This window comes from Rutilus rutilus (genome assembly GCF_951802725.1).
Source record: "Rutilus rutilus genome assembly, chromosome: 8".
In the NCBI taxonomy this organism is placed as follows: domain Eukaryota; kingdom Metazoa; phylum Chordata; class Actinopteri; order Cypriniformes; family Leuciscidae; genus Rutilus; species Rutilus rutilus.
In genome coordinates this window covers 41,211,189-41,225,303 of record NC_140222.1, presented here as the reverse complement: position 1 = coordinate 41,225,303, position 14,115 = coordinate 41,211,189, and the positions used below count along the sequence as shown (strand labels likewise).

General features: G+C 37.7%; 2 protein-coding genes across 2 annotated transcripts in view; one reads left to right on the top strand and one right to left on the bottom strand.

The window, feature by feature from the left end:
- Positions 1-14,115, top strand: part of psmd1 (proteasome 26S subunit, non-ATPase 1) — a 46,797-nt gene that overhangs the window by 18,215 nt on the left and 14,467 nt on the right. The window lies entirely within an intron of this gene.
- htr2b (5-hydroxytryptamine (serotonin) receptor 2B, G protein-coupled) lies at positions 521-11,300 on the bottom strand. Its single transcript, XM_084415761.1, has 4 exons — positions 10,366-11,300; positions 8,871-9,382; positions 3,645-3,845; positions 521-1,770 (listed from the first exon to the last, which is right to left on the bottom strand). Exons 2-4 carry the CDS (start codon positions 9,130-9,132, stop codon positions 881-883), a joined length of 1,353 nt encoding a protein of 450 aa, XP_084271887.1. The 5' UTR covers positions 9,133-9,382; positions 10,366-11,300; the 3' UTR covers positions 521-880.

The following is a 14,115-nucleotide window of genomic DNA, read 5'->3' as shown; positions in this document are numbered from 1 at the left end:
TAATTTCGATGTAAACCCCTCCTTTGTTTAGAGAGTGCATAGATCTGCAACAGTTCAACAGGTTTCTGTCGTCTGTCCCGTAGACATGCAAATCACGCAAAACAGTTTGGTGGGTGTTGATGGATCTCTCACAATGAGAATATAACAGTAAAACATGTTGAATCTTTTTAGTGGCGTCATAGATGATTGTTTTTTTGGTGCAATTATAAACTGTAAGCATTAAGGAGCACTTGCGTATTCAGTACGAAAGACACATTGTTTTCTTAATTCACAATGAAACCATAATGATTATCTGGAGAAAAAGTTTATTTGGCAATAGTTCCAAGAATCTTCAGAAATGTCAGTATCTACAGATAATTCTTTCTTACATTTACAAAAGCACTTGTTTTTTGATTCAAGATCAGTCTACAGAAATAAAGAAGCCCTGCTATAATTCAGTAAGGCATTTATTTTTCCTTGTATACAGAAGGTAAGTGGAGGTGTGATTTAAATGAGCTATTTGTGCTTATCTTTATTAAGATTTTGGCTTCACATTGTAGACCCTGTCAACCAAATTTGGGGTGTGTGTAGACAGTCCTCTCTCGCCCCCTAAGTACTGTTTATTTTCACAGTACCGCCAATTATTAAGCTGCCCATTATTTTCACATGCAAAATCTGTTTTGTGTCTTTTGGTGGTTCTCAGACATTCATCTTATATCTCCCAATCCAAGGTTTAAAGGTGGAGTATTGTATTGGCTGCGATGCTGAACAAACCTTGGACTTGGCCTTGAACGTCTTTTTGACCATATCTCATTGGTTCCCATGAGGACTTGTCGTTTTTATGCCACTGAAACACTATGGCAAGTCTCTATCTTGTCTTTTCTGAAGCGTGTCAGATGAACTACACGTGACTTACGTGTTCGTCAGGTTTGCAGTCTTCGTTCTCCGCCAGAAGCAACGTGTCCAGCGTGATATTGGCGGAGGTCTGCAGATTCGTGGGCCGACGCCGGAGAGGACTCTGATAGCTTACAGGGCTAATGCCGTTTTTCATACCGTGTTTCATAAACCGTTTTGAGTTTTCAGTCACTGGTGACCGGAAAGCAATTCTGCTTCTCCGTTGCATTTTTGGAGTCCTCACACGTGCGTAGTTACAGGTGATGTAGCGCCTAAAGGCCTGCCTGAACGTCCTATTAAACAGCGTGTAAACCAGAGGGTTGATGCCCGATGAAACATATCCCACCCATTGAAAGATATCCAACAAGTGTTCCACTAGATTACCGTTGCACCCTTGACAGAGTACAGAAGTCACATTAGTAATGAAGAAAGGACACCACATCACAACAAACAACATGAATACAATTCCCAGAACCTTTGATGCCCTTTGTTCATTAGTCAAGTTTTGCATGGACCTCTTCCCTATGGTGGACATCCTGCGGAGAGGAACCTCATCCCCGGTGACGGAGCTCAGTGTTCGGTCCCTTTTTATTCCGTTTGCAATGCCCACTTTCTCAGGTGAGGAGAGAGCTGGCAATTCCTGCTGGAAGACAGTGGAAACAGTGGGCCTCCTGGCTCTCGATCTCAGAAGATCAGCCTTCTTGCGTAGGACTTGGATTGTCAGCAAGTAGATGATCATCATAATTGTAAGGGGTATAAAGAAAGCCGTCAAAGACCCATACACCTTGAAGTCCCCAAAGCCCTCTGGTGACAACAAACAGGTGTGGTTGTTGTTGAAGGTGATGTTTGGATGATGGGAGACTTGTAGCCCTTTGATTGGAATTGGTATTGCAATACCTGATAAAGAAAGACTGATCGTTAAATTGAGCAGAGAATAAGGTTTAAATAGAACATTAAAATGATTATGCTAGTTGAAATGGACTAATGCAGAGGTGTCCATTCTTGGTCCTGGAGGACTACCTTCCAACAGTTCAACTTGAACTATTAGTGAACACCTAAACTCACTAATCATGGCCTTTGGGATTACTTGAAACTTCTAGGCAGGTGTGTTGGAGCAGGTTGGATTCACTTCATTCCCCCCAAGAAAAGCATATTTACATTGTCTGAAACATTCAGACCCTCTTCAAGTCTCTGTCATGACATGACTTAACCCACTCGGGTCTCAGCCCAGAATGAGCTGGTTTCGACTACAACACTGGTTATAGTTAAACTGTCCAGCAAGATGGAGACCCACAAACAGGATTGGACACCCCTGGACTAGGTTATTGCATAGTCATTCATTCCCTATCTAAGCTCCTGCCCAACAAATAGTTTTGTGCTTTGGCAGATACCTTTTTATTTTTTTTATTTTTATTTTTTATTATAAAATGCTACTAGTTGATTGGTTGCCAGAAAGACTAGTTGATTCACAACCTTGAACAGTTCAGCTTGTGTGGTGTTCCTCTTAATTATTATTGGTGCAATGGATCGCTGTTGCTCCGTGATCTGCACGGACCAGCCCCCACGGTTCAGCAATCATGTGATTCGCAGATTAACTGCGAAGTTTAACCTTCATTGAGAGAAATTGCATCATTCGGACATGTCTTTTCTTGCCAATTTATACGTTCAAATGATTTTAAACGTGGAAGAAGAGATGAGAATCGTGAGAGAGGCACGTTTCAGACAGCTCTTGAATACCAAATGAATTGCCTTTACTTGCGCTTGAACGGACACATACACACACAATTACGTCGAAATACCCGTCTGGGCAAGTGTTCTCTCAGTTATGTCCCAACAGCTGAGAAAGAAACCGGATGCGAGTTAGTATATTTGTTCTGTGCATTCGGTCTTACAGTGATGGCAGCCTAATATTCCTGCTGTTGTCTGTGTCATTAATGTTAAGAAAAAAACGGGAAAAAACCCCGTCATCTACCGTTTTTTGAGAGGAAACAAAACTTGTTCGACGATAGCTTGTAGGATAAGTGTGCCGTGTAAAGTGTGTGTACCAAGCAGCATCTCCAGGTGCTCCCTTGAGAACCAGACCAAAAGAGTTATGTGCACCCCTGTCCATAACCACGAGCTCCTGCCTTTTCTCAGTAAGACTGCTTTGTCAAATGTGAGAATATGTGAAACCGTTCTCAAGGAGTACAGAGAGATGTGGTGTTTATGGTCAGGGTTGAAGTGACAAAGCACGTGGCCTGCCTTTTTATGGTGGTGAAACGATTCCAGAGCCATGCCTTGAGGTCGTTCAAACAACACAACTGTTGTTAACGAGCAGAAATTTCAAGGTGTTTACTTTCATTTCACCCCCGCAAGCCAATATTGCTTGTGTAAATGGAAGTTTGCTGGCCAGTCAGTGACACAAGATAAAGGAAATTTATGCGCATGCGACTTTTCCAGAGACGACGAGTGTTGAGATCATTGATCGGTGTGGAGATTAAGGACTGGGGTTTTGCCACAGTTGGTATACAGCTATACACATCTTATTAAATGAGCTTGCTCCTATTTAAACCGTATTGCCTCTTCATCTTTCGAGAGAAAATTGTCAATTGGGTTCATTTCAATTGGGTTAATGCCATTCCCTGCAATTGTAAAGACAATAGTTCCTTTTCGTTTCATAGTAGATATGAATATTTAAATGAGTATTTGTAATTGTTCATGCATTCATTCATATTGTAAAAAAAATCTTGATTTCATGTAATAGTGTCTTTTCGGCTTGCGTTTCGACATACCTATAGAGATTAGCCAGACAAGTGCGATTTTCGCCAACGCTTTGGCTCTGGACTTGAACTGGCTGTGCTGGATTGGCTTCTTGATCGCTATGTAGCGGTCGAGGGAGATGGCGCACAGGTGCATGATGGACGCCGTTGAGAACAAGACGTCCAGAAACAGCCAGATAGGGCACAGGAAGTCTGGAAGGGGCCATCTGGAGTCTGGAATACAAAGAGAAGATTAAGCACCAATCAATGGGTTGGCTGAATTGGAGATACAACAAACTTTTTGCCATTTTGTGATGAGACACTTAACTTCAAATGGGTTACTACTAACCCTGACAAGAGGCTATGTTGTGTTCCCTAACCTGCTCCCTCAAAGTTTCAAAACTAGTTTAACTCCTCTTCAGTCAACCATGCAGAATAAGCCTAATATTATTATGAACATTTTACAACCACAGACCCCACGTAGTGCTACTAGAGTTGTTTTTTTAAAGATGATCATACATGATCAAAATGTTTTTGCCAATTCTTTCAGATGACTTTGCAACTTTTCGTTGCCGTTGCATTTTTCACTGTAAATGTCAACAGACTGGTTTTCATTTGTTTGTTTTGTTTGGACATGGACGTTAGGAAATGCATTACTTTTAAATGCATCACAGCCTTTTGCATCTCATCTTGCATCCATTGGATCTGAAACATTATGAATAATAACTAAATTGATACAAGCTTGAGTTGAACAAAAAACAGTTCATAAGATCAGACACTCTAGAGCTTTTGGCTCATTCATCAAGCTCTTCATCAGTGATGCGGTTTATTTTAGGGGACAGACATGAAATGGGGAATTGAGTTGATCTTCATCCCAGTACACTTACAGATGATATCGTCTAAAGCCTTTAAATAAGATGTTATTGTTTTCATGTTGCCAGTTTTTCAGTTTGTCTTTAGATAAACTCGGTGGTACGTGCCATATTACATACACAAGTGAAAACATATTTCTTTTGTAACATTCTTCAAAAAGTTGATTTATAAAACTGGTAATAAACCTGAAGTTATTGGATAAGTTGAGCAAAGCTGCATTTTGTAAAAGCTCTATGGGGTGTATGTGTTTTCAAACAACATGACTTCTTTTAGCTTGCATGGACCTAAACTACAGTGCATCTCCAAACTTGTGGTTTATGAGCAGATCTCCATGGTTTGGAGAGGCCTTGACCAGATGTTGAAAACTGGCATTAGTCAGATCACCCCTTCTTCACTAAACAGACCTTCATAGGAGCTCCTCAGAGGGCACATTATTGCCAGCTGGGCTTCTTTTTTTAAAAGCTTTCTGAATCATTTTTGATCTGAATTGATTTAATCAGCATGAGTCAAATGCATAACATGCATTAAATGAGTTTTTGGTGCATAAATTGATGAAATTTGAATATAATTTTGTTCGGTATTTAAAGCAGTTGAGCAGTAATAGGTTAATTTAATTGCATTTAGAGTTTTTCCCCCCAATCACAGGAATCCTCTTTTAACCAAAATGCCATTGTTGCTCAATAGATTCAGATCTAAGAATTATTTTGTAGAGTCTAAACGGAAATTCGGTCAGTTCAATAGGAAAAATTATTGCAATATTTGCGATATTCCAACATTTTATGATGCCTTCAGAATCTAAGCGAACATATCATTAATATTATCTACATCGTCCATCCCTAGTTTCCATATAGACTGTCAGGAAAAGTGTGCCCTCTCTTCCTGAAAGCTAAACAAAGAGACACTCTACCACACTTTAGGTTTGCACTGCCAAGTCTCAACTTCCTCGTGTAAATATTTCCCTCTTTCCCAGAGAAATACATGTGTGGTGTGCTCTCGAGGGTAGGCTCTTGTTTTTAGCCCTGCTTGAGACTCTTTATCAAGCGCTGTGTAGATTTTCAGTGTTCAGTCGTTGCTTTAACTTCAGTTTCTGTCTTCACCTGGTCCACAGATGTGGACGTGGCCTTTGGTATAACATTGGTTTCACTGTTTGAGCAAGCACATCTTACAGCACCGAAACCTTTGAGGTACTCCAATTGGGAAAGGTCACTTTTATTTTGATGATTGCATTTAATCGCAAGTTATTATCTTGAGAATTAAGGTCTAGAGTTACTGCTAAGTTGTATCTAGAGTTACTTCTTTCTTGGTCAATAAGTTGTTGCACTCAAGCCAAATGTGTTATTGTACCCCTTCCTTCTAAGGTAACTCAACTTAATTACCTGTCAGTGCTCATGACTTCTGGTGAGCTTCAGCTGTTTGGCGAAATCTTTTTTTTCTTTTCTTTTTCTGCGTTCACACATGGTTCTCTTTGTGTGGAACACCTTTAGAAAACCTGGACTTTTGCTCCTTTTCCTATCCTTATGGTCCTTGGGGGGGGGACTCAATGTTTTCACGTCATCAAGGCTTGGTTTAACTCAATGACTGAAACTCAAAGGACCAAGTTTCATTGTCAGAAAAACATTCCCATCAATTAAAGCCAACCCTTTCCATCTTTACATTCCCCCCCCCCCAATTTCTCAACAAAGTGTTTGACAAGTTGCTTTGGATAAATAGCATCTGTTAGAAGTATTTTCCAGGACAGATGACTGGACTTAAAGGCATATTTCATGCTAAAAATGACAATTCTGTCATAATTTTTTGGCGTTTGTGTCGTTCCAAAACTTGTCCATTCTATGGACATTTTGAAGGAATACTTTTCTTGGTTACACTTTATTTTGATGGTCCCTTCAGCACATTCTGTTGACTATAAGTAACTTTGCAACTACATGTCAACTTATTCTAACCCTAACTCTACCAGTCTACTAATACCCTACTAACACTTTGAGAGTTTGTAGACATGTAGGTGCAACGTTACTTATAGTCAACAGAATGTGCTATAATAAAGTGAAACCATTTTCTTTTGTGTCCCACAGAAGACTGGAAGTTTTGTTGAGTAATTGATTACCGAATCTTTGGGGTGAACAATCCCGATATTGTGATGAAGCCAGCAAAAGTTCAGGTTCACCTTTAAGCTTTACTGTGTGAAGACCAGGTGCAGCAAATTAAGTAATAAATGTCATCAAATCCAATCAATGAGGAATAATGGACCGGACTGGAGTGTTCTGGCATCGGAGCCGAAAGACACGCTGGCATGAGAACGACAGTAGTAGTAGCTTGGCAGATGTTTGAAAGTTTTGTGAGAGACATGTTTTAATGCCTGCTGTGTGTATTCGCTCTGTCAGTGCAGGGAAACGAAACATGGTCTTGATTATTCTGTTTAATATGGCTTTAGTGGTACACTGAAAAAATCATAGACAAAAAAAGTCTAGGTTATAACTTTCACTATCATACAAACCAAACTAATGTTGGTGACACTTTACTTAAACAGGGTACCCGCGGGGTCTTAAAAGCATTGAAAAAGTCTTAAATTTGATCATCTCAAATTAAGGCCTTAAAAGCCTTGAATTTGGTATACAAAGTCTTGAATTTCGTTACAAATGTCTTAATTTTTTTTTTTGCCTTTTCTATGATTAAATTCATACCGTAACAAAATTAGCTGTTACTAAATGTAGACTTATTAAAAATTAGTCGCATAACGTTGAGTGCACCTCGCGCTTCACGTCATAGAAGAACGCGCGAAAGCGCGCGCACCCGTTACGATGGTTACTAATCAGAGCTTTTCTGTTAAAAGAGCATGTTTTCTACCCGGTCTTTTCAGTAGTATCTGGCCACAACCATCCACGCGCGCTCTCTCTACATTGTTGAAGAAGCGCGGATGATCTGAAAACACAGACAAGCTGGAGTTCAGCGATCTTCATTTGAGAATATCTGTCACGAGCCGCTTGCGCTGTTTGTGCGACTAAATCTGCGATCAAAATGCAGGCTGATATACAGCAGTGTTTTTAATGTTGATCATTATGCGAGCAAGAATGCAATGTTTCCCAACTATCCACACGATTTCAAATGTGACATTGATTTTATACAACAGTAAAAAAAAAAAAAAAAAAAAGGGTAACATTAAGTGATGTACTAAATTTTAAACAGGCTTATTGCTCTATTTTGCAACAAAATCTGTGGCTTTGACAAAGACAATGAGTTACCGCCACCTACTGGCGATTTTAATATCATATTTTTATTAATATTAAACGTTTTTTAACATTGAATATTTATTGAACATTGTTTTATTTAAAGCATTATTTATTTTTAAAAGTATTATAAAGGTGAAAAATGAAATGGAAAAATCGATTAAATGGGGCAAATATTGTCCCTTAATGGAAAGATGTGACTGCAGTCGTGGAAGAGTACGGCACTCTAAAAAATTGGAGAACTAAGGAAAAGGGATATGTAGAATTGCACAAGTGCTACTGCTAAAGAGTGCAATGTCAATACAGCCTGTTAGCTTACTTTTAATTTCTCATAAGCTTAATCGAATTGGCCTAGAGAGAATAATTATGACATTTTCTGTCTAAAGACTACATATAAAATAGTTACCAAAATTAAAGTAACTGCAGTTTGACTAAAAGTAATGACTAAGAGTTGACAAAAAATGCAAACACATTTCGTCAACTAAAACTATGAAAGGCAGAATGACTCAAATGTGACTAAGACCAATAAGCATTTTCGTCTGAAGATGAAGAGTAAGACTAAATAAAAAATGGCTGCCAAAATTAACATTGGCCTACACACGTGCACGCTACAACGCTGCCACGTATGTATTAAATATGACTGATAATTTAAATAAAATGTTTTCTTTAATTCAAATAGTCTACTTGTACATAATTATTTTTTAGGGTTTAAAATGTATACAGATTTGACATTTTCCCCTCATACTTCTGTCGGAATTGGTACGAAGTTGGCATTGAATTTCATTTGAAATGGTATTAAAAAGGTCTTAAAAAGCCTTGAATTTAAGTTGGAGGATCCTGGGGGTACCCTGTTAAAGCCCTTATGTATAATACATTATAAAGGTAGATTATAATACGTTATATCTTTTCATAAATAATTGTAACCAGTTATAATGCATTATAATATTTGCAGATTCTGAAATTGGTCATGCGTTTTAGTGCATTATACTTTCTAAAGGTGTGTTCAATGAATAGATACGTAGTATAACTGTGGTTACAATTATTCATGAGACCATACAATGCATTATAAGGCCTAATTACAGCATTAAAAATACGTTTATAATGCATTATACATAAAGGCTTTACCGAACTTTTTATTTGTACGATCAAAGCTCAGACTACTTACGGAAAAGCACAGTCACCAGAGCGATGGGCATCACTAGCAATCCCACCAGCAGATCGGCCACGGCCAGAGACATCAGGAAGAAGTTAGTGGCGTTCTGGAGTTTCCTCTCCAGTGACACCGCCAGGATGACCAGGATGTTTCCACCAATGGTGGGGAAGATGACCAGGAGGATGAGCAGCGCGGCCCAGCGGAGTTGTTCTCCAGGCTCGAGGAAACCCCGGTCCTCGCTCCCCGTTTGGTTGCGGACACTATAGCTAGCCATTCTGCTTCGTAAAACTGAGCTTTTGTTTTTTCCGTGGGCTCGTCCAGCATTGTCCCTCCGGTCAGATCGTGGCCAAAGTGTGTTCAATTCATGCGACGCACTTCGGTTTGCTTGCAAAAGCCAATTTATTGAGAAAGTGAGTTTCCCCTCCAAGTTATTATCTCCAGATGCAACCAGAGTTTAGAGTAGAGCAGTCACATGGTGGACGAGGTATTGCCCGTCTTTGTTCTGTCTGTGCGCTTTTACACCCCTGGAAATATAAACATTTGAACGGTGATCTCGTCATTCAAAACGGCATATGATGAATATGATTTTCTTGCGATTAGCGGTACGTGTGCCAGACCATGTTTGTCATTAAGCAAGGAAGTGGCTATCAGTAATGATCTGTGAATGCTGACCACATGGAGTCATCTGCGTCCCTATCTAGCCCAATCAGTCGAGGCAGATGACTTCATAAACAACGCTTATGTTTTCAGAATAATTAGGATTTCATAATTGCATTATAATTTGGAAATGGTTCCTTCTGGCATAACATTATGTAATGAGTATTATGAAATGCAGGCAAACAAATGTTGTGTAATCTTATTTATCTTGTATATTTAAATGTATATTTTCTGTTATATATTGAAAATAATATTTTATTTATTTATTTTTATAGAAAATTAAAATGAATTTACCTTATAATTTGGGTAACACTTTACTTTTTTTTTTTTTTTTTTTTTACATTAGTTAACATGAACTAAGAATGAACAATACTTCTACAGCATTTATTACTCTTAGTTAATGCTAATTTCAACATTTACTAATACAGTATTAAAATCAAAAGTTGTATTTGTTAACATTAGTTAATGCACCGTGAACTAACATGAAAACACAATGAACAGCTGGATTTTTATTAACGAATGTTAACCAAGATGTATCACAAATGTATAGCTCATTGTTAGTTAATACAGCAACTAATGTTAACAAATTAGACCTTATTGTAAAGTGTAACCAAAATTATTAATTTTTTAGAAACTCTGTGAAAGTAGATTCCCCTACAAACTTGAAATTTTGCTATTTCTTCTTTAATTTAAACATATATATATATATATATAGAGAGAGAGATATATATTCACCAATATACATTTACAATATTTAACTATATATTTTCAAAATTTAAAATATTTCTAAATAGATCATTTTTTCCCCATTATGGGATTATTTTTGTCGAAAATGATTTCTTCTACTTACCTTGAGCTCCAAACTGTGTGTTTCCTCTTCATTAGCTTAATTCCGTATTATTCATTGCCTTTTAAGCAAGTGAAGCAAGTGCACTAAACGTCCCTCAGATTGAGACTTATTGCCTTTTATAATCTACACCCCCCCCAAAAAAAAGTACAAACAAAAACATTAGGTTGTCCAAATTCTTGGCGGGAAAGGATCCAGATATCATCTCACTCTCTCGGCTTCGCGCTGAGGAATCTCCCCGTGCTCGAGGAGCTGGACGAATCCCCAGATCTTCTCCGCATCACCTATCATGATCAACCGGTCTAAAACTTCCACACGTCCTCTAACCCTTCCTCTCTCGTTCTGTCTGTGTTTACGACTCGCTCTGCCTCTCCCCTCCCTCTCTCCCGCTCGCTCGCGTGTGTGTGTGTGTGTGTTAGACCTGGAGAAGCTGATGGATGTGCCGACACCGGGGTGGATCCAGTGATCCTGGGGGGTCGTTTCCTCAATGCAGCCGAGAGCCTATTCATATTTGTCAGTCATTGTCTTATACAGCAGCGCGACTACTACCACATTCCCCCCATTTAGTCAACTAGACTTAAGTTGTGCACATCCCAGCCGTCCACTTTTCGTCATTAGTGTCAAACCCCTCCCCAGAAACAGGTCGTTTTTCATCGGTCTCTGAAAAGATTTTTAGAAAATAAAAGATGTAAAGCTCATTGAGTATCTCAGACTTGAACCTTGAAAGCACCAAAGCTCATATTCTTCAGGCATCCATAAATCCACATTGGAGGGATTGTCATTGAACGCACTATGAATACTAAGGGGCTGATCTGTCATATTTTAAGATCGAGTGAGGACTTGACTCCCTCTTTTTTTCTGGCTGGGTCTTTGTTCAGCTTCCCGCTCCCATTCCCACAGTGTTTTCAGGCTGCGTGTGTCTTGGCACATCTGTTTCCCACCTTACCACGGTGGGAACAACAAAACAACCTCCTAACTGTGTGTGTGTGTGTGTTTGTTACACACATTACCAATCAAAGGTTTAAACACACCTACTACTTATGACTAAAAGTAAAGTCATAATTTTGAAATAGCATAAATGTAAATATGAGAATTATGTAGTGACCGTGAGGCAGTTTAAATCCCTTTCTCTAGATTCCCGAGGCTCATTCTGGCGCTGCGGTGCATCTTGGGATGCTTTTAAACTATTAAAGGTGTTTCTACATTGTAGAGATATTTCAACTACTTCAGGTTAAAGACTTGGAAAAAAAAATTCAGTTCTTTAGATTTTATTAAACCGACTTAAAATCGAGTTAAACTTAAAAAAAAAGAAAGTGTAACGAAATTGGATTAAATAAATGTGAGTTAAAATGAAACCATGTTGCCATTACTTATCGATCATATCATTTTTATTTAGTATGTGTATTTGACACTTGTTGGCTGCTTTGCATTCATTATCAGCTCATGTTTGCCCTCTTCAAGAATAATATACTTCATACATCCGCATTCATGCTCGTTATTGGTTTTGAAGACATCTGTATTATTGTCTAAGAAGCCATTCGATCAAAAAGTTTTAAGATCATCATGAGAGATTTTTCAGTTGAACATCTTTGTAGTTTGTGTGTGTGTGTATGGAAACTTAATGCAAACGTGTCTTTAAATGCTTGTTTAAAGGGAAAAGAATAACCGCTCATAAACCTGAATCCTGTACTTCGATGATAAACTAGTAAAGAAGTACTTTTCAGTGGAGCACGGGCTGCTGTACAGGTCTCTCTCCTGTTTGTTCAGTTTGCTGGTGCGTTGGATAGCGTCTGGCTGAGAGAAACTCTTGAAACATGTACGCCTCCGACTCCTGGAGTGTGTCACGCTCCGGCTTTTGTTTATAAAAGTTAACAAGAAAAAAATTAAATCAGACAAAACAAATTTAGGAGCGAGCTTTAGCTGAAGATTTAAGAGTCTAAGGCTGATTGTGTTTTCCAAGTAAGACAAAGCAGTTCTTATATGTGTGTGTGTGTATATATATATATATATATATATATATATATATATATATATACAGTACCAGTCAAAAGTTTGGAAACATTACTATTTTTAATGCTTTTGAAAGAAGTCTCTTATGCTCATCAAGCCTGCAGTTAAAAAAAAAAAAAAAAAAAACGGTAATATTATGAAATATTATTACGATTTAAAATAATGGTTCTCTTTTTTAATATACTTTAAAATGTAATTTATTTTTGTGATGCAAAGCTGAATTTTCATCAGCAAGTACTCCAGTCTTTGGTGTCTTATGATCCTTCAGAAATCATTCTAATATGATGATTTATGATCAATGTTGGAAACAGTTGTGCTGCTTAATATTTTTTTATAACCTGAGATACTTTTTTCAGGATTATTTGATGAATAAAAAGTTAAAAAGAACTGTATTTATTTAGAATAGAAATCTTTTGTAACAATATACACTACCGTTCAAAAGATTGGGAACAATAACTATTTTTTTTTAAGAAATTAGTACTTTAATTCAACAAGGATGCGTTAAATTGATAAAAGGTGATGGTAACGATTTATATTGTTAGAAATGTTTTTATTTTGAATAAATGCTGTTTTTATGAATAAATGCTGTTAACGTTTTACTCATCAATGAATCCTGAAAAAAGTATTCCAAAAAAATATATTAAACAGCACAACTGTTTCCATCATTGATAATAACTGAGTATCAAATCATCATATTAGAATGATTTCTGAAGGATCATAAGACACCAAAGACTGGAGTACTTGCTGATGAAAATTCAGCTTTGCATCACAAAAATAAATTACATTTTAAAGTGTATTAAAAAAGAGAACCATTATTTTAAATTGTAATAATATTTCATAATATTACTGTTTTTTTTTTTTTTTTTTTTTTTTTAACTGCAGGCTTGATGAGCATAAGAGACTTCTTTCAAAAACATTAAAAATAGTAACGTTTCCAAACTTTTGACTGGTACTGTGTATATATATATATATATACACACACACACACACACAAACATACATATACACACAAACATACATATACACACAAACATACATATTTGTGTGTGTGTGTGTGTATATGTATGTGTGCGTGTGTATGTATCTGTGTGTGTGTGTGTGTGTATATATGTATGTGTGCGTGCGTGTGTATGTGTGTGTGTATATATATATATGTGTGTGTGTGTGTGTGTGTGTATATATTAGAGGTCGACCGATTGATCGGCCGATTTTTTGCATTTTTTAACATAATCGGCATCGGTCAATATCCAGTATATCAAGCCGATTATTAGGCGGGCGCATCTGTGGGCAGCCTAGTGTTGTTGTTGTTGTTGTGGAACACGTGTTCGACGCACGCTGCACCTAGAGTCATTCTCCAGCAGAGTGAGCAGACCTCATCCAGTGCCTAAGGAAGGAGCTAAGTTCCTTGGAGAAAACCCCTTTATATTTAATTAAAACCTTTTGATATGTTACTGCCAGCTACGAGAAAAAAATATGAACAGGCGACATGACGTTCGGCTACTTTGGATATTGAGAGCGTAGTTGAGGTTGCATTAGCACAGCAGAAGGGTTGCTGTCATCATGTCACAATAAGTAAGCAAGAATTTTGCAATTACAGACAGAGAATCTGAGACTTTTATTTGTTCTGTTTTGTGTGTCTTATATTTTAGAGGGTTACTCAATGCAGAGAAATAAGTAATAAAAAAAGTGACTAACGCACTATAGGTTAGTGAAGGACTGGCTTTGCTTTGCTAGCGTCATCAT